General features: G+C 41.9%; 1 protein-coding gene across 1 annotated transcript in view; it reads left to right on the top strand.

The window, feature by feature from the left end:
* Positions 1 to 21,565, top strand: part of DYNC1LI2 (dynein cytoplasmic 1 light intermediate chain 2) — a 125,249-nt gene that overhangs the window by 71,305 nt on the left and 32,379 nt on the right. Inside the window, exons 10-11 of the mRNA XM_033941511.1 lie at positions 9,000 to 9,041; positions 11,307 to 11,421. Coding sequence (XP_033797402.1) covers positions 9,000 to 9,041; positions 11,307 to 11,421 — 157 coding nt within the window. The remainder of the gene's footprint in view (positions 1 to 8,999; positions 9,042 to 11,306; positions 11,422 to 21,565) is intronic.

The following is a 21,565-nucleotide window of genomic DNA, read 5'->3' as shown; positions in this document are numbered from 1 at the left end:
GTCTGAGCCGAAGGATTTCGCTGCTGACCTCGGTATCAGCTCGGCAGATGATGACTCTTCTGGGCCACATGGCCTCTACCGTCCACGTCATACCCTTCGCCCGCCTCCACCTGAGGATTCCTCAATGGACCCTGGCCTCCCAATGGCGTCAGGACCGGGACCCAATCAACCGCCCCGTGACAGTGACTCCTTCCTTGCAACGATCGCTCCTCTGGTGGGCCAACTCTTCAAATCTATCCAAAGGTTTACTTTTTCTCGCCTCTCCACACAGCAAGGTACTCACCACGGATTCGTCGGAGTACGCTTGGGGAGCTCACCTGGATGGCCTACGCACTCAGGGGATGTGGTCAACAGAGGACCGCCGCTGCCACATCAACGTGCTAGAGCTTCGGGCCATCTATCTCGCCGCTGTGGCTTTTCAACATCTGCTCCACGACCGGGTGGTTCTCGTCCGAACCGACAACCAGGTAGCAATTTACTAAGTAAACAAGCAAGGGGGGACGGGGTCTCGGGCCCTCTGTCAGGAAGCCCTGCGCCTCTGGAAGTGGGCGATCTCCAACAACATCTTCCTTCGAGCGGTGTACATACAAGGAGAGCGAAACTGCCTGGCAGACAGACTCAGCCGCCTCCTCCAACCACACGAGTGGTCGCTGCACGCCCAAACCTCAGTGGGGGACTCCTCAGATAGATCTGTTCGCCTCCCCCCTCAACCACAAACTCCCTCAATTCTGCTCCCGGATGTATTCCCTCGAGGCCGACGCCTTCCTCCTAGATTGGGAGGGAAGGTTTCTATATGCGTTTCCGCCTTTTCCTCTGATTCTGCGGACACTGGTCCATCTCAAACCAGTGCGAGCCACTATGATCTTGATTGCTCCTCGGTGGCCACGCCAGCCTTGGTTTTCCCTTCTACTTCACCTCAGTACCAGAGATCCACTGCCTCTGCCTCTGTTTCCCTCTCTGCTATCGCAGAGCCAGGGTTCACTGTTGCATCCAAATCTTCAGTCTCTTCATCTGAATGCTTGGTTTCTCTCCCCCTATGTCGCAATCAGTCAAGGAAATACTGGAAGCCTCGAGGAAGGCCTCGACTAGAACCTGCTATTCCCAAAAGTGGACCAGATTCTCGTCCTGGTGCTCCTCGCACGACCAGGACCTGGTGTCGGTCCCGGTCCCCTTGGTCCTGGAGTATTTGCTCCATCTTTCTCACTCCGGCCTGAAGACCAACTCCATTCGGGTACATCTTAGTGCAATTGCTGCCTTCCATCAATCCCTGGAAGGAAAAGGTCTTTTGAATGTCCACCTTCCTCTCAAACCTCCCCCGGTGGTTTGGGATCTTAATGTGGTCCTGGCTCAACTCATGAAACCCCCCTTCGAGCCATTAGACAAATGCCATCTGAAATTCCTCACTTGGAAGGTGATCTTCCTGCTCGCACTCACTTCCGCTCGGCGAGTTAGCGAGCTACAGGCGCTGGTGGCGGACCCACCTTTCACGGTATTCCATCATGACAAGGTGATCCTCCGCACTAACCCTAAGTTCTTGCCTAAAGTGGTGTCTGATTTCATCTCAACCAGTCCATCGTCTTGCCAGTATTTTTCCCCAAGCCCCACTCTCACCCCGGAGAGACGGCGCTACACACGCTTGACTGTAAGAGAGCGTTGGCCTTTTACCTCCAACGCACTCAGTCTCATCGGACAGTCCCACAATTGTTTTTGTCCTTCGACCCTAATCGGCTGGGTCGCCCAGTTTCCAAGCGCACCTTGTCCAACTGGTTGGCTGCTTGTATTTCTTTTTGCTACGCTCAGGCTGGTCTCGTGCTGCATGGTCGAGTAACGGGACATAAAGTCCGAGCGATGGCAGCCTCCGTAGCCTTCCTCCGGTCCACACCCATTGAGGAAATCTGCAAGGCTGCCACGTGGTCTTCGGTTCATACTTTCACCTCCCACTACTGCCTGGATACATTGTCCAGGAGCGATGGCCGTTTCGGCCAATCGGTATTGCGTAATCTATTTGCTTAAATTGCCAACTTCCCTCCACCCCTTTTCAGTTAGCTTGGAGGTCACCCACATGTGAGAATATCATGCCTGCTTGTCCTGGGATAAAGCACAGTTACTTACCGTAACAGGTGTTATCCAGGGACAGCAGGCATATATTCTCACAACCCGCCCGCCTCCCCGAGGTTGGCTTCTTTGCTGGTTAAGTGAACTGGAGACCACGAGGGGGAGTTGCGCCCTCTAGTGGAGCAGGAAGGCACGCATGCGTGGAGCAGCAGAGCAAACTTTAAATCTTCAATCAAGTTTGCTTGAAAAAGCTGTCCGCATCGGGGCTCTGTAGATGATGTCACCCACATGTGAGAATATATGCCTGCTGTCCCTGGATAACACCTGTTATCCCAGGACAAGCAGGCAGGTATTCTCACTAGTGGGTGATGTCATCCGACAGAGCCCCGATACGGACATCTTGCAAGCATGTCTTGCTTGAAGAAACTCAGAAGTTTCGAGATGCCCGCACCGCGCATGCGCCAGTGCCTTCCCGCCCGATGTACCGGGCGCGTCTCCTCAGTTCTTTTCTTTCCGCGGAGCTGAGAAGTTCTCTTCAATTCTGCGCTGACTGAAATTTCAGTATTTTGCCTTCTTTCCCCGCGTTTTATTGTTTTCTTACTTTCTTTGACTTTTATTTCTATTTAAAAAAAAAAAAAAAAAAAAAGTTACAATTATTTCGTCCGGCGATTCGGCCGGGCCGGCCTCGTGGCTGCGACCTAGCTCCTTCGACCTAGCAACGTCACTTTTCCGGCCTATGTCCCGGCCTATCACCGGTTTTAAAAAGTGCAGCAAGTGCCAGCGTGCGATTTCGTTGACGGACCCACACCGGCGCTGTCTTCAGTGTCTTGGTCCAGAACACGTTCCGAAATCGTGCCGGCCTTGTTCCACGCTCACAGCGCGCTCTTTTAAACGGCGCTGCTTACTTTGGGAGTCCATGTTTAAGATGGAGTCTTCTAAGGAGCCATCTGCTTCGACTTCGACGGATGTTTCACCGGTCTGTTCGAAGCCTGCATCTGCGACTCATGCATCGAGCATCGTGAAGCCAGCATCGTTCACACCGGCTTCTGCATCGAGTTCAGCATCGGTTCCTGCTCCCGTCTCCTCGGTTCAGGTACCGCCTTCCACTGTTCCTCCCGTGGTCATAAAAGTGCCCAAAGCTACCAAGCAGAAGCACTCGACCACGAAGGAACGCGATGACCGTGCAGGAGGACCCCCTTTCGGTGCGGATCCCTCCATATCGGCATCGCTTAAATCCCTGCTCGAAGCTCAATTTGTTGAGCTCATGTGGACGATGGGACCAAGGCTTATCGCTAATATTCAGGGCGATACTACGGTCCCGGTCCCGGAGAGCGGTCCGCCCCCTCCCCCTCCTCCTCGTCGTTCGATTTCCCTGCTCGACGAGGGGGAGCGGCGGAGGGCGGCGGAACCCACTAGGCGGGCTTCCCTTTCTGACATGCCGCCTTTAGAGCCCATTACACCTCCACGTCACCAGGGTACTACATCGGCCCCTGATAATCGGAGTCCTGGGCATACTGCATCGCAGGAGGAGTTCTTTCGCACTCCATACCAGACTTGGGTGGCACTGCGTGAGTCGGCATCGTTGCCTCCCATGCGCTCCACTGCATCGAGTCCAATCCATTCCTTCGAGGCTTCAAGGGATCGATCGATGCATCGAAGATCACGTTCCCCATCCCGGCATCGGGAGGGGCATCGATCTCGACATTCTTCTAGACACTCCTCGCGTCATTCGGAGGTGTCTCCACAGAAGAAAATGCAGCGTATGGGATACTCATCCTCAGATTTATCCCAGCCAGAGGGACCGGAGTATGAAGAACCATCTACCTCATACTCTCCATGCCGCTCCCAGCTCTCCCTGGAACCGGAGGCTTCCACGTCTTCTAGTCCGTCTCGCCGGCCGGCCTTGGCGGACCAACTTTCCTTTTCATCCTTTCTCAGACAGATGGCGGATGACTTGGATGTGACCTTAGATACTGGGTCGAAGTACTCTAAGGAGTATCTGGACACCATGCATTTACCTCATCCTCCGGCGGAGACACTTCGGCTTCCCCTACATAAGTTACTTGACCAGACTCTCATGCGGTGTTTGGAGACACCGTATTCCATACCTGCGGTACCTAGCAAGTTGGATGCTCGATACCGCATCGTGCACCACAAGGGGTTTGAGGGAGCTCAACTCTCTCACCAGTCCCTCCTAGTCGAGTCTTCCCTTAAACGTTCGCACCCCTCCCAAGTCTACGCTTCCGTGCCTCCTGGCAGGGAAGGGAGAACGATGGATAAGTTTGGTAGACGTATCTATCAAAATTCAATGATGGCGACTCGAGTGCTCAATTACAATTTTTTCTTCTCGTCCTATTTGGATTTTTTCTTGCCGGTACTCCGCAAGTTCACACCTTTCATCGATGCTGAGGCTCGGTTTGAGTTTGAGGAGGTGGTGGCGACCCTGTCCCAGTTGCGCCTCCAATTGATGCAATCCTCCTATGATGCTTTCGAGCTCTCGGCTCGTGCTGCGGCCTGCTCGGTCGCCATGCGTCGACTGGCTTGGCTTCGCACCATTGATATGGATCCGAATCTCCAAGACAGACTTGCAAATGTGCCTTGTGCGGGAGCGGATCTGTTCGATGAGTCTGTCGAGACTGTTACTAAAAAACTGTCAGACCACGAAAAATCTTTCCAGTCTATCATGAGGCCTAAGCCTAAACCACAACAGTCTCGTCCTTCTAGACCGCCTATAATCTACCAAAGGCGTTATCAACCAAGGCAGGCCCCTCCTGCGAGACAGCCTGCAAAGCGACAGCCGCCCCAGAAGACTCAGCAAAAGCCTCAAATGCCGGCTGCTCCCAAGGCTACTCAGCCTTTTTGACTCTCCTCCAGGGAGCATAACCGATCTCGTTCTGCCTACCCCATTTTTTCCCATAGGGGGTTGTCTCCATCATTTTTGTCATCGATGGGAGGCGATCACCACGGACCTCTGGGTCCTCTCCATCGTAAGAGAGGGATACTCTCTTCATTTCCAACGGGTCCCCCCGGACCATCCTCCAAGAGAGTATCCTTCCAACTCCACACAGACCGCTCTTCTTCTCCAGGAAGCTCAGGCTTTGCTCCGGCTTCGGGCCGTCGAGCCGGTACCGGTGGATCAACAAAACCAGGGGTTTTACTCCCGGTACTTCCTGGTCCCGAAGAAGACGGGCGATCTGCGTCCCATTTTGGACCTTCGGGTCCTCAACAAGTTTTTGGTCAGGGAACGGTTCCGCATGCTGACCCTTGCCTCTCTTTATCCCCTCATCGAGCAGAACGATTGGTTATGCTCTCTGGATCTCAAGGAGGCCTACACTCACATCCCGATTCATCCGGCCTCCCGCAAGTTCCTCAGATTCCGGGTGGGACATCTGCATCTGCAGTATCGAGTGCTTCCCTTCGGCCTATCTTCGTCGCCCAGAGTCTTCACGAAGTGTCTGGTAGTGGTGGCCGCTGCACTCCGGAACATGGGTCTCCAGGTGTTCCCATACCTCAACGACTGGCTCATCAAGGCCCCGTCCGCTCCCAAGGTCATTTCGGCGACCTTGACTACCATTTGTTTTCTGCAGAGCTTGGGCTTCGAGATCAACTTTCCAAAGTCTCATCTTCAGCCCACCCAGTCTCTCCCCTTCATAGGGGCTGTCCTGGATACCATTCAACTTCGAGCATTCCTTCCTCCTCCACGCTTACATGCTCTCCTTCTACTCTGCCAGTCAGTGTCTTCTCGCCAATCCATCTCAGCGAGACACATGATGGTCCTTTTAGGCCACATGGCATCTACAGTTCATGTGACGCCTTTTGCCAGACTACATCTCAGGATCCCTCAATGGACTCTGGCATCTCAGTGGACTCAGGTGTCCGACCCGTTATCTCGTCACATTGTGGTCACTCCTGCTCTACGGCAGTCTCTTCTCTGGTGGATGACCTCTTCGAATCTATCCAGAGGTTTGCTGTTTCATTCTCCTCCCCATCAGAAAGTTCTAACGACCGATTCATCGACCTATGCATGGGGGGCCCATCTGGATGGTCTTCGCACTCAGGGGTTCTGGACCAGTGCGGAACGACTCCATCAAATCAATCTTCTGGAGCTCAGGGCCATCTTCAATGCTCTCCAAGCTTTTCAACATCTGCTTCACGACATGGTGGTCCTTATTCGCACAGACAATCAGGTCGCCATGTATTATGTCAACAAACAAGGGGGCACGGGCTCGGCCCCTCTTTGTCAGGAAGCTCTTCGAGTCTGGGATTGGGCGGTTCGCCACAACACCTTCCTCAGAGCAGTCTACATTCAGGGGAAGGACAACGTCTTGGCAGACAAATTGAGTCGTCTACTTCAGCCTCACGAATGGACGCTCCACTCCGACCCCCTTCATCAGATCTTTGCTCAGTGGGGGACACCTCAGATAGACCTCTTTGCAGCCCCCCACAACTTCAAGCTGCCTCAATTTTGCTCCAGGATCTACACTCCTCATCGCCTAGAGGCAGATGCTTTTCTGCTGGATTGGAGCAAACGTTTCCTATATGCGTTTCCTCCTTTTCCTCTCATTCAAAAGACTCTAGTCAAATTGAGATTAGACCATGCCACCATGATTCTGATTGCTCCTCGGTGGCCCAGACAACCTTGGTTCTCCCTTCTACTTCAACTCAGCAGCAGGGAGCCAGTACTTCTTCCAGTGTTTCCTTCACTACTCACTCAACATCAAGGTTCACTACTTCATCCCAATCTGCAGTCCCTCCACCTGACAGCTTGGTTCCTTTCAACATAACTCCTCACCAGTTCTCTCAAGCAGTGAGGGAGGTCTTGGAGGCTTCCAGGAAGCCTGCTACTCGACAATGCTATTCCCAAAAATGGACTAGATTCTCTTCCTGGTGTATTTCCAATGCCACGGAACCTCAGCGAGCTTCCCTATCTTCTGTATTGGATTATCTTCTACACCTGTCCCGGTCTGGCCTCAAGTCTACCTCTATACGAGTCCACCTGAGTGCTATTGTGGCTTTCCATCAGCCTCTACAAGGGAAACCTTTGTCTGCTCATCCTGTGGTTTCCAAATTTATGAAAGGGCTTTTTCATGTCAACCCTCCTCTCAAACCTCCTCCTGTGGTTTGGGATCTCAATGTTGTCCTGTCTCATCTTATGAAGCCTCCGTTTGAACCTCTCAACACGGCTCCACTCAAGTATCTCACCTGGAAGGTGGTTTTTCTAGTGGCCCTCACGTCAGCTCGTCGGGTCAGTGAGCTTCAGGCCCTAGTGGCGGATCCACCGTTCACCGTATTCCATCATGACAAGGTGGTTCTCCGTACTCATCCAAAATTCTTACCTAAAGTGGTCTCTGAATTTCACATCAACCAATCCATCGTGCTTCCGGTGTTCTTTCCAAAGCCTCATTCTCATCCTGGGGAATCTGCTTTGCACACTCTGGACTGTAAACGTGCTCTAGCTTTCTACTTGGATCGCACAAAGCCACACAGAACTGCTCCTCAACTTTTCGTCTCCTTTGATCCAAACAAGTTGGGACGACCGGTATCGAAGCGCACCATCTCCAACTGGATGGCGGCTTGTATCTCTTCCTGCTATGCCCAGGCTGGATTATCCCTTCCCTGTAAGGTCACAGCCCATAAGGTCAGAGCAATGGCAGCCTCTGTAGCCTTCCTCAGATCGACACCGATTGAGGAGATTTGTAAGGCTGCCACTTGGTCCTCGGTTCATACATTCACCTCTCATTATTGTCTGGATACTTTCTCCAGACGGGATGGACAGTTTGGCCAAACAGTGTTACAAAATTTGTTCTCTTAAGTTGCCAACTCTCCCACCATCCCATTGGGGTTAGCTTGGAGGTCACCCACTAGTGAGAATACCTGCCTGCTTGTCCTGGGATAAAGCAATGTTACTTACCGTAACAGTTGTTATCCAGGGACAGCAGGCAGCTATTCTCACGTCCCACCCACCTCCCCTGGGTTGGCTTCTCAGGCTAGCTACCTGAACTGAGGAGACGCGCCCGGTACATCGGGCGGGAAGGCACTGGCGCATGCGCGGTGCGGGCATCTCGAAACTTCTGAGTTTCTTCAAGCAAGACATGCTTGTGAGATGTCCGTATCGGGGCTCTGTCGGATGACATCACCCACTAGTGAGAATAGCTGCCTGCTGTCCCTGGATAACAACTGTTACGGTAAGTAACATTGCTTTACGGTAAGTAACTGTGCTTTCTCTTACCATATATGATCTGGCTTTCCAAACAATTGTTAACACTGTCGATCAAGTCTTGTCCCATTGTTGTATCTTTCAATGGTTCCACTGACAGACAAAACTCTGGTTGATGACATTTTATGTGGGTTGTTTTCTGTGTAATCATCCCATGGTTTCACAGGCCACATAAAATTCAGTGATGGGCTGCAGATTGTCCACTCCTGCGTTAGTTTAGTTTATATAAAAATATAAATATAGAAATTTAAAATTTAAGCGCTACTGTATCAAGACTCCTTGGAGCCTGTGATCTACTTAGACAGACAAGACACGCAGACAAAATAATAGACTTTGAGTTGTTTCAAAATATAGGTATTAATTTTGAGAAGGGCTTTTTTGTGTGTGTAAAGGCCTTTTACATGTATAAAATGATTTATATAAATTTAAACATACAGGGTAAATCTATAAACTGGTCTCTAACATTTATGCACTAATAGCGCACTTTTAATGGTGTGTATGCATGTGTAGCCCTATTGTGTAAATACATGTATCTTACATAGTGCATATTTTACAGGTAGGCATATACATAGGTGGAGCATTGGCAGAAGCCACATTTACACACAAAACGTGTAAGACTGTAAAGTTACTTCTGGCATTTAATTGTACCAGCAGTTATAAAATTGCCCTCCATTTGTTTTCTTTAATGCCTGTATTCCATGTAAACTTTCTTATTGTGTTTTTATAGTCTCATCTTGCCAAGCAGCCAGCCACGCCTACAAGAGCATCAGTAAGTATTACTGTATTGCTATTCAAACTGAAAACAAACATGAGTAAGTAAACTTCTGGCATAAGGGGCATCATTAACAAATGAGATTTTTAAAGGGGCATTGGAAAAATTGGTATGCTTGAAGAAAAAAGTTTGACAAGACCATGTGTTTGATATCATTTTACTGATATATGTGTGTGGGGGGGGCAGGGGTTATGTGCTAATTGCCAGCTAGTCAGTAGTCTTAATTTTGTAATTTTTTTTAGCTGTTTTGTGGAGGATAATGAAAGGAAGACAGCGCACAGAATGGATCCAATCACTGTAAAATCTTCTATTTATTTGTGATATAGTAACAGCCTGGGGATAGCCTGTCTTCCGTACCTTGTCTCGATTGATCACATTTGAGCACCTTTGCTACTGCACAGTTTTAAATGATTATCAAACTGTTTTTGATCAAATTAAGCTTTATTAAAAAAGTAACTTTTGCATTAGCATTTTCTCTCTAATCTAACTACTTTTACTTTGATTATCGATTTTTATGTGAACAGAGTCACGCTCCTTGTGGGGAAATGACATGGTATATAAATCCAAGATTTAGATTAGATTAAATCCATTTGAATTTAAAAGAGATCAGTTAGTTTGCTATTTTCACTGGCAGGTTACATAAGACATTTTCATGCTGAAATGAATTAAAAGGTTTTAAGCAGCCGTAAGCATGAGAAACCATGTGATTTAAGTTTTCTATATCAGAAGATAGAAAACAATTTATTTAACATAATCCAAAAACATTGTAATGTAGGCCGGGCCTGGCCACTGCAAACTTGATGGTACCAACCAGCTACTTGATAAACTACACTACAGCTAGATTATAGTACGAGTTGAAGTCTTTGTACCTTGTATAGTCACAGAGTAAGCTGTGGATCAGCTTTTAATCCATCTAATGTCCTTGATAAATAATGGCAACAGAAGCGAGAAAATCGAAAGCACAGTTAAATGAAAATGTGAATAACTGTTTTCTTCACTGGTTATTTAGCTGAGGGAAGTGGTAGGTATCCTAGTGATTGCCACTTAAAACTTGTGACAGTTTACTGTGATAGCTACATAAACTCACTACAGGAAAATTTCCATTTGCCAAGAATTGTAAAATATTAAACAAATGTCACTTATACATGAAGAAGGACATGGTACTACTCGAAAAGGTTCAGAGAAGAGCGACTAAAATGGTTAAGGGGCTGGAGGATTTGGCGTACATTGAGAGATTAGAGAAACTGGGCCTCTTCTCCCTTGAAAAGAGGAGACTGAGAGGGGACATGATAGAAACATTCAAGATACTGAAGGGAATAGACTTAGTAGATAAAGACAGGTTGTTCACCCTCTCCAAGGTAGGGAGAACGAGAGGGCACTCTCTAAAGTTAAAAGGGGATAGATTCTGTACAAACGTAAGGAAGTTCTTCTTCACCCAGAGAGTGGTAAGAAGCTGGAACACTCTTCCAGAGGCTGTTATAGGGGAAAACACCCTTCAGGGATTCAAGACAAAGTTAGACAAGTTCCTGCTAAACCGGAACATACGCAGGTAGGGCTGGTCTCAGGCCTTTGACCTAGGGGCCGCCACTGGTCTGACCCAGAAGCATCAATTCTTATGTTCTTAAGTAGACCTCTGTTCTGATTAATTGGAGATGTGCCTTTTTGATGCATCATTGCATATTCTTCAGTCACTTTGTACTTTCTCAGTACAAATGCCTTTTGTAGACTTTATCATGTGAGGTTTTTTCCATTCCAGATAGTATAATACTATCTGAAATGGAAAAATCCTCACGTCAAAGTGTGTTGGTTAAGTAAGTTTGCGAACTTTGGCCCAGATACTCTAGAGGGCGCCGATATTGGTGGTTGCCTAAAAAGCGACTGCCGATCACGTTTCAGTCATGCAGTGGCACCCTACAGAGAATTGTGCCTCCACAAAAGAGAGTCACCTGAAATGTTGGCCAGGGATTTTCAGGCCTACATTTCCGGCGCCTTTGTCATGAATTGTGCCTATGTAAGTCTTTAGGCCACCTATTGCTACTTCTGGCATTAGCTACACCCATAGTGGCGTGTGGTGGTCTAAAGTGCCTACATAGCACGATTCCAGCATGTATTATTTATGCATTGGTAGGTGCTTTAATGTTGCCTTTTTTTCTGCCATTTTAAATGGCACTTGTTAATTAACTTACGCACCATTTCTAGAATTTGCTCCTTTATGAATATCTTGATTTGGATATTTATTGAAAAGAGGTTGTTTTCTCACAGGAATCTCCAGCCAGAGCTCCTACAGGATCTCCAAGAACAGGCCGAACTGGTCCCAACAATGTACCTAGTGCCTCCCCAATTGGATCTGTTAAGAAACCAGATCCAAATATTAAAAGTAGGTGCTCGTTTTATTATATTTTTTTCTGTAACAAAAGCGATACTTTAGTTGTCTTTTCAATTCAGTTAGTATCAGTTGTCATGTTGAAAATTTTATTCTCTGATTATCCTAAATGAAACAAACCAAATAGTTGATAATTGTATTACAACCCAACTACTACAATAGATCTATAGCTGCTGAATGTAAACCGGTAAAAGGCTGCTAGGATGTAATGCATCAAATGGACCAGCAGAGGTCTCCAGGGCCAGACAAGAGACAAATTATCCTTAGATGGCAAATCTTTTCCAAAGTGTTTTTAAAGAAACTTGCTGCATTTGTGCCACATTTCCTGTGTTGTGTTGTATTGTCATGTGGGTCATCCTCTATTTTAGATTTTCCAGAGCTGTGCAAATCGCTTTTTTGCTGCTTTAAACTTTTTCCATTTGTGGGCCTCTTCTTAGTAGTTCTCTTTTTTTTTTTTCATTATATTTTTATTTTCAAATTTCATAAAAAGTGTACAGAATAATAAAATACATTTGATATATGTATAGTATCACTTTCATATCTAACACAATGTATGTCTGAATTTGATTTTCCCCTTCACCCTCCCCCCACCCCTTCACCACCTTAATACAATATTTTCAAATTTTATAAAAGTATATAACATAATAGAATACAATTAATAATTATTCAATAACATATTTATATCTAAAACAATATATTCTAGATAAATTTTTTTTCATTTTCCCTCCCCCCACCCTTCTATTATTCCTTAATCATTTGTTACATTTTGTATCATATATTATACTATATTATATATAAATTGTTCTCCTTACCCCCCCTATATGTGTGTCATAAGAAAATCTCTAAAAGAAGAAAGGAAGAAAAAGTATTCTATTATTTAATCATTACAGAATTTTGTCAATGGCCCCCATATTTTTATAAATTTATTGTATGTTCCCTTTTGTATTGATATTGATCTTTCCATTTTAAAAACATGGCATATTGTATTCCACCAAAATGTGTAGTTTAGGTTGTTGTAATTTTTCCAATTGTTAGTTATATGTTGAATGGCAACCCCTGTCATAATTAATAAAAGTTTATTATTTTCTGGTGAAATTTGACTTTTTTTTCTCATCATTGTTCCAAATAAAATTGTATCATATGATATTGCAATATGATTTTCCATTAATTTATTAATTTGTGGCCAAATTGAATTCCAAAATATTTTAATATAAGGACAGTAGTATAATAAATGATCTAATGTCCCTGGTTCTAGATTACAGTGCCAGCATCTATTAGACTTAGAACTGTCTAGTTTTTGTAAACGAGTAGGGGTCCAAAAAGCTCTATGTAATAAAAAGAACCATGTTTGTCTCATAGATGCTGACACTGTACATCCCATTCTCCAAGACCAAATCAGTGGCCATTGAGATGCATTAATTTGATGTCCAATCTCAATGCTCCAAATGTCTCTTAGACCATTTTTTGGTTTTTTATTCAAATATCCAGATATTAATTTATACCACAATGCGGCTTGATGTCCCAGGAAGTCTGCTTTAAAGCATAAGAATTTTAAACTATATTGATTGTTTAATGATTTCCATTCAGGGAACCCAACCTGAATGGCCTGCTTCAATTGCAACCATTTAAAACTTTGTGTTTTATTAAGACCAAATCTATGTTGCAATTGTGAAAAATCCAGCAGTTTACCTTCTGAAATAATATCATCTAGAGATCTAATTCCTGCAATAATCCAGTTCTTCCAAAGGATTTGGGCTCCGCCTATTTTGATCTTGGAGTTTATCCATATGGATTGATTAGTTGATTTATATATTGGGATGGGTGTTAATTTATCTATAAATCTCAATGTTTTCCAAGTATCCATTATTATTTTATTTTCTCTGTATATTTTAGGTATATTAATACTTGGAAGATGAACTAAATTTAGGGGAAACATAAGGCGCCATTCCAAATATAACCAATCTGGTGCATTCTCTATAAGTTCTGGGAGGATCCAATACATACCCTGACGTAGAATATAGGCTTGATGGTACCTATAGAAATTTGGAAAATTTACCCCTCCCTCCTTAATTGATTTTTGTAAGGTTACTAAAGCTATTCTAGGTGTTTTACCAAGCCAAAGAAATTTTGTTAAAATTCTATTAATATTCTTATAAAAGGACCCCTGAAAATAAATAGGTATCATACTCATTTGGTAGCAAACCACAGGCAAGATCATCATTTTAATAGTTTGAACTCTCCCCCACCAAGATATATGTAGTGGGTTCCATTGTTCACATAACTCCGTTACTTTTTTTAATACATATTTTTCATTTTCTTTTACAGTATCTTCAATTGTTTTTTTAACTTGAATGCCTAGGTATTTAAATCCTTCTTCTTTCCATATGAATGGAAAAGTATCAAATAATCCTTTTACACAGTGAACATTCAAGGGTATAATTTCAGATTTATTCCAATTAATTTTATAACCTGAAAATTTGCCAAACTTATCAATTAATTTCAATAAAGAAGATAAGGTAGATTCTGGATTTCTCAAATAAAGCAAAATATCGTCAGCATAAGCCGAAATTTTATATTCCATATCTGAATATGGAATTCCTTTTATCTCCCTCGTTTGTTGTATTGCTAACAATAAGGGTTCTAATACAATATCAAATAACAAAGGAGATAAAGGACAACCTTGTCTAACTCCCCTCTGCAATTGAAAACCATCCGATATCTTATTATTAATATTTAATCTTGCAATCGGGAAGCTATACAATGTTTTTACCATTTGTATAAATCCAGAACCTATACCAAACCATTCCAAAGCCTGATACATAAAATTCCATTCTACCCTATCAAATGCTTTCTCGGCATCTAATGAAACTGTAAATGCCGGTTCATCCATTTTTTTTGACAAGTTTAGCATGTGAAATAATAATCTAGAGTTATTTGAGGAATGTCTTTTAGCAACGAAACCCGTTTGATGCATATCTATAATATGTGGGAGAGCTTTGGCCAATCTCAAAGCCAAAATTTTCGCCAAAAGTTTATTATCAACGTTTATCAAAGATATAGGCCTGTAGTTCGAAACCAATGTAGGATCTTTATTTGGCTTAGGCAAAACAATTATTATTGATTCAGCCATAGTACCTTTTATATTACCTTTTATAAGTTGTGTCTGGTATAATTTTAATAAATGTGGGGAGAGGATATTTTGAAATGTTTTATAAAATTCTACTGTGTAACCATCACCACCTGGAGCGGATCCAACTCTAAGAGATCTCAATGCTGTTTCTAATTCTTTTAATGATATAGGCTCTTCTAAACTTCGTTTTATATGATCAGGAATCTTTGGTCCATTTATTAGATCTAAAAATTTTTTTCCATCTTTTTGTTTCTCCAAATAAGGTTCAGAAGAATATAGATCCTTATAAAAATTTAAAAATTGTTTTAATATTATATTTGTTTGATTTGTTATTATACCATTATCATCTTTAATTCCATTAATATTAGTTCTCCTTTTTTTTGCCTTAAGATAATTTGCTAATAATTTTCCCGCCTTATTAGAATTTCCATAATACACTGTTTGCTTGGAAAACAAATCTTTTCTTATCATTTTTGAAGTCAATTCGTTATATTTACCTTTTACTTTCAAAAGAGCTTGCAAAACTTCATATTCCCATTTGCTTATCAATTTAGCTTCTAATATTTTTATTTCTTTTTCTAATTCTATATGTTGTTTTTTAATTTGTTTTCTAATAAAAGCTGAATATGATATGATATTACCCCTCATAGTTGCTTTAAATGCATCCCATACATTTTCTATAGATGTATCTTCCACTAAATTTATTTGAAAGAATTCATTAATTTGTGTTTTAAGATTTTCCAAAAATTTGTCATCTACAAGCAATGCATTATCAAATCTCCAAAGAGGTCTATTATTTTCTAATTGATCTAATTGTAATTCTATCCATATTCCTGCATGATCCGAAATGATAATAGGATCAATGGAGGCTTTACTCACTTGTTGCACTTTATTTGTTGAAACGAAAATATAATCTATTCTTGAAAATGATTTATGAACCTGTGAACAAAATGAATACTCCTGATCATTAAAATGAAGAATACGCCATATATCTTTCAAATCACATGATCGAACTAAATTATCTAAACCTAAAGATTTAATATTTTTACCTGGTTTTTTATCCAATAATGGATCCATTACAGCATTAAAATCTCCAGCCACCACTAAATTAGAGGCAGCCAGTGGTAATAACATATTTTGTAGCTTTTTGAAAAATTCTGGTTGATTCGAATTAGGGGCATATATATTAAATAACGTCAGGGTATCATTTCCCATACCTATATCAATGTGTATCCATCTTCCTTGTGGATCTGTATTTTTTACTTTTATATTGGCCATACATTTTTTGTTTATAAGGATTGCAACCCCTGCTTTTTTACCCACTGCTGGAGCAAAAAAACATTCTTTTATCCATCCACCTGATAATTTTTGTGATTCCTTCATATTAAGATGGGTCTCTTGCAGACAGTAAATATCTGCATTTTGTTTTTTTAAATATGTTAATATTTTTTCCCTTTTAATTACATGATTCAGGCCATTGACGTTAATAGAATATATTTTAATAGACATTATATATTTTAATACCTTTCATTATCTTATTCTTCCTCTCCTCTTTCATATTTAATAACCAAAAAATTTTCCTCATGACACACATATTAAACCCTAATGTATCTCCCTTAATTATTCTAATAAATATTCTTCTTATCCCTCCCTTTCCCACCCAATACATTGGCTGCTTAAGGATGCACATTGGAAATATAATCCTAACATTCTCCCCATTCCAGGCAATCGATATTCAATTGTTTAACAAATTTCCCTTCTATCTATCTATATTGATCTTTTATATTTATTTAATCATTTTCCATAACATTTTATTAATGTATCATTTTTTATTTAACAATGTGTTAATTTGTATTTCCTTAGTGTTTTGATTTCAACATATAATTATTTTAAACTTGTATGCAGTGTATTATTTAATAATTTTCATATATTCTGTTCTTTCTTTCATATAATTATTATTATCTTTTCTTTGTATTGTTTTCCTCCATTTCTTCAATATTTCGATATGTTGTATTTCCTAATTTTTCATAGAGTCTTCAAAACCTTTTTAATATATTTTGTTAATATATCATAGGTTCTGGTTTAGATAGAAACTCTTTTAGTTTTTCGGGATCCTCAAAATATAACGACTTGTCTCCAGATGACACTCTCATTTTCGCTGGATAGTATAGTCCATATTTAAATCCTTTTTCTTTGAGTAGTGGTCTCATATCTAGTAGTCTTTTCCTTTTAGATGCTGTGTTTTTGGCGAAATCTGGTAAAAACCATAATCTTGATCCTTTATAGTTTAAGTTTTTATCTTTTTTTGCAGCATTTAGTATCTCTAGTGCTTGCTGGTATCTCAACATTTTGAAAATGATTGGTCTTGGTCTGTTTTTATTTTCTGAATTTTTTATTGGGATTCTATGTGCCCTTTCGATTTCGATTGTTTGTTTCAAGTCTAATTGTAGATTTTTTGGAATTAAATTTTCAAGGAAAAGGATAGTATTTTTCCCCTCTAGATTTTCTTGTATTCCAAAGAGTTTGATGTTCTTTCTTCGTCCTCTATTCTCGTAATCCTCCAGTTGATCTTTTAATTTGTTTAATTCCAGGTTGTCGTTTTTACATCTTTTTGATTCACATTCTATAATTTCCATTTTTGATTCTAATTCAGTTGTTCTTTTGTCGTTAACTTCCATTTGTCTATGTATATTTAAAATTTCTTCTTTCATATCAGACATATTAGTAATAGTTTCTTTCAGCATTTGTTTGATTTGTTTTAATTCTTCCATGACTTCAGCTTTGCTTAATGTGTCTGATTCTTCGATAGGAAGTGGTATCTTGCTAGGTGTTATTTGTTCTTGTTTCTGTCTTTTTGCAGATGTACCTGTCTCATTTTTGTTTTGTCTAGTACTTGCCATTTTATTGTTCACTTTTCCTTAGTTATTATTATTATTTCTTGTATTTAAATCTTTTATATTTGGTATTCTTAGGTTTTTAATCTCTTTTCTTTCAAGATTTTGTTATATCTTTGAAATAGAAAGTTTTCTTTTTAAGTTCTTTTCTTTTTCCTTTACCTATGTTTTTCTCACTTTCACTTTTTCAATGTTGTAGGGGAACTTTTTTTTTTTTTTTTTTTTTTTTTTCCTCTCCTCTTACAAGCCCAATCGCAGCTCTGATTAAGGAGAGCAACCCTTTATTAGAGTTATTTTTTCTATTTTGATTAGCTTTAAGCAATTTTCTTCTGTTTTTTCTCAGCGTCTCTCAATTCCTCAATATCTTGCTGTTTCAGTTTTTAGAGGTCCGTTGAATATTTTTTTTTTCGTGTCTCCTCTCTCACAAGCCCAATCGCAGCTTTGCAAGAGGAAATTGATATTGAATTCAGTATTTGTTTTTTATAAATAAGCTGACATTTATTTGTCTTCAGTGCTAAGGCACCCAATTTTTAAGAGAAATGTAAGTCCTTCTCTCTCTCAATTTTTTTTTAAATCCCCTTTTTTGTCAAAGAAAATTGATCAGAACACAAATTCCTTTTTTCAATCAATACTGATCTTTCACTTGTAATTTGCTGGTTTTAACACTGCATTCAATTTCAATGAAACTGCCAAAATCACAACTGGTTTTCTGTCTTCCCGTTTATTGTCAGCACTTATCCCATTTCAACTGCCGCAATTCAGGTTATTTTTTTTATATTTGATCAGATCACCTTCTGGTTTTTCACATTCAACTGTATCAACTTAGTAGTTCTCTTAGTTAGGCTTTGTGGCTGTTTTTGACATTTTCCTTGTCCACATTTGCCTCCTGCTTTATTTTGATGCTTTGCAACTTAACTGGGCTTCCTTTGAAAATGAAGTCATTTGATGTTGCCGTAATTGATTATTTATTTATTTTTAATGACATGACCCAGAAGGAAACCTCCATTACTTTTAAGAAATGCAGGCTGTGCAACAGAACCTATCTGGTGTGTCTGAAGAGGTGCCAGCAATATCTGGATCTTGATGATGAACCTACTTCAGATGATAGCGAGGGGGCTTCAAATCAAAGAAGAGCAAAAAGAGAGGCTCTTTGGTTTGTCTGTGTCAAAGACTATACAAGATGCTGGGGATGCATTGACATCGAGATCAATGGTTTTTCCTGTTGCTTTATGAACTGCATTGACTTTCTGTAATGGAACAGGCAAAGTTTAAAGTACTGATACTAGTTTCAAGTTTTATTTTATCTTATTATCCCGCATTTAGGTAAAGACCTTCTTAGCAACTTACAATCTAAAAACAAGGAGTGAAGTTTCGTACTGTCGCTAGACATGAGAGTAAAGGGGAGGGGTGGAGAACTACAATTCCTGACAAAGTGGGAGAGGGAAAAATACAAGGATAGCTGTATAACCACTGAAAATCTAACCCCCCAAAAATGGAGAGAAAATAAAGGGACAGGCTTACTTGGAAGATCAGTTGATTTGGTATGACCCAGACAATTTATTTGTCAGGAGCCATAATGGAGGTTCCACTCCTCCCAGTCTAGTCAAGGCTTTCTCAGATAGCAGAGCACCTAGAAATCCCAACCTGTATTACAGCTAAAATCAGAGATGGAATTTTGCCTGCCTTCAGGAAATCATGACTTCAGTCCCTGTATTCATGAGGGAGGCTAAAAGTTTTAGCAAACAGATGGTTCCTTATAACCTCAGACAGGTGGGGGTTTTTTTTTTTTTTTTTTAAATAATCCAGATAGAATATGGCTCCAGGTAGTGAACTAGTCTGTAAATAGTCCACTGGGATTAAGCTCTTAGTCTCAGGAAATACTTATAAATAACTCTCTTCTCTGTTTTATATGCCAATGCAATCAAACCTGGTCCATTGCAAGAAAGAGGGCAGGGATTTTATTTCAAGTATTTTCTGATCATGAAAAGATGGGGATGGTGGGAATTCTGCCTATTCCTAGTTCTGAATAAATCTCTCCAAACAAAAGTTCAGGATAGTTTTCTTTGGCTTCCTCATAACACTTGTTTGTAAAGGGAACTGGCCATGTTCTCTGGATCTAAATAAGAAATCTCTGCAGTTCATGATAAGGAAACACCAATACTGTGCTCTGCCACTTGGTCTCACAGTAGTTCCTCGCATATTCACTAAATGTTTAGCAGTTGCATGGTATCTGTGTAGACTTGGGGGTGCACGTTTCCTTATTTGAATGGGTAGCTTGGAAAGAATGTAGTTCAGGAAGGAGCAAAAAAAAAAATCAGTTAAACCTTTGGGTTGTGGAGTTGCTAGGATTCATCGTAAATTATTTCAAATTGTGATTAGAGTCAACTCAGATTGGAATTAATAAGAGCCTTGCTAGACAAGTCAAGCAACTACCTTTCTTCCACAATCACGTACAGATGCAGGAAAGCGCTTGCGTGAGGTTACAGCAGTGAGGCGGACAATGTTCCAGAACAATGGTAATATACAGAGGGCTTTAAAATAGTACCTGACGGGCCACATGCAGCCCGCAAAGTTGAGACCACTGTTCTATGCCCATTTGTCCATCCTTTAAACAGCAAAAACTACACACAAGTTTCAAGCAATGATTTTGCTGCCTGAGGTAACATAATCAGTAGCTTCAGTGATATGATATGCATTAGACTGAAAAAGTTCAGTAAGCAGTGAAGTGGTGTGTGAGCTAACTGTTAAGGAGCTCCATGAGCATAGACGAAGGTGGTTTCAAACTGAGTAGTAATGGTTCCCCTTCTGCTTAATCTCTTTGAACCATCAACTCAAACTTTCACCAGTAAATTCTCCAAAGAAAGGTGTTTAATAGAGACCATTAACTAATGTCATTTAATTTTATAGGCAGCTGATTATGACTTTGATAGCTAAGACACATCATTCATGCAACATTTTAATATATCTGAAACAGAACATTATTTATCCCAGGACAAGCAGGCAGCATATTCTTTACGCATGGGTGACGTCACCGACGGAGCCCTCGGTACGGACCTTTTTAACTAGAAAGTTCTAGTTGGCCGCACCGCGCGTGCGCGAGTGCCTTCCCGACCGACGGAGGAGTGCGTGGTCCCCAGTTTCTTCGTTTCCGCGGAGCGAAGAAGACGCGTGTGTTTTTTCAACGGCCGTTGAAATCACTTTTTGCCTTCCCGCTCGCAATTTTTTCTATTTTTTCTTCCTTTTTGCCTTCGGGTTTCTTTTTTCTTTGCTTTATTAAAAAAAAAAAACTTATATTTTTTTTACCCTTTTTTCGACTTTGCCCCGGCGGGGCCTGTTGCCATTATACAGGCCTCGGGGTTCGATTTTGCGGAGGCTGTTTTCCCCTTCATGCTCCCGCAAGCCGGTTTTAAGAAGTGCCAGCGGTGTGCACGCCCGATCTCCCTCACTGACCCACACAATTGGTGTTTATCCCAGGACAAGCAGGCAGCATATTCTTAACACATGGGTGACGTCACCGATGGAGCCCTCGGTACGGACCTTTTTAACTAGAAAGTTCTAGTTGGCCGCACCGCGCGTGCGCGAGTGCCTTCCCGCCCGACGGAGGAGTGTGTGGTCCCCAGTTTCTTCGTTTCCGCGGAGCGAAGAAGACGCGTGTGTTTTTTCAACGGCCATTGAAACCACTTTTTTGCCTTCCCGCTCGCGCTTTTTTCCCTATTTTTTCTTCTTTTGCCTTCGGGTTTCTTTTTCCTTTGCTTTGTAAAAAAAAAACAAAAAACTTTGCTTTTTTTCCCCTTTTTTCGATTTTGCCCCGGCGGGGCCTGTTGCCATTATACAGGCCTCGGGGGTTCGATTTTGCGGAGGCTGTTTTCCCCTTCATGCCCCCGCAGGTCGGTTTTAAAAAGTGCCAGCGGTGTGCACGCCCGATCTCCCTCACTGACCCACACAATTGGTGTTTGCAGTGTTTGGGTCCGGAGCATCGGGCGGACTCCTGCACCCGCTGTGCCACTCTTCAAAAGAGAACCCTTAAAAACCGAAGAATTCAACAAACTCTTCTCTTCGGCACCGGGTCGGCGATGGACTCCTCGACACCGACAGCGGTACCACAGAAATCGGC

Source organism: Geotrypetes seraphini, chromosome 4 (assembly GCF_902459505.1).
Source record: "Geotrypetes seraphini chromosome 4, aGeoSer1.1, whole genome shotgun sequence".
Classification (NCBI taxonomy): Eukaryota; Metazoa; Chordata; class Amphibia; order Gymnophiona; family Dermophiidae; genus Geotrypetes; species Geotrypetes seraphini.
This window is presented reverse-complemented; position numbering and strand designations above follow the sequence as displayed.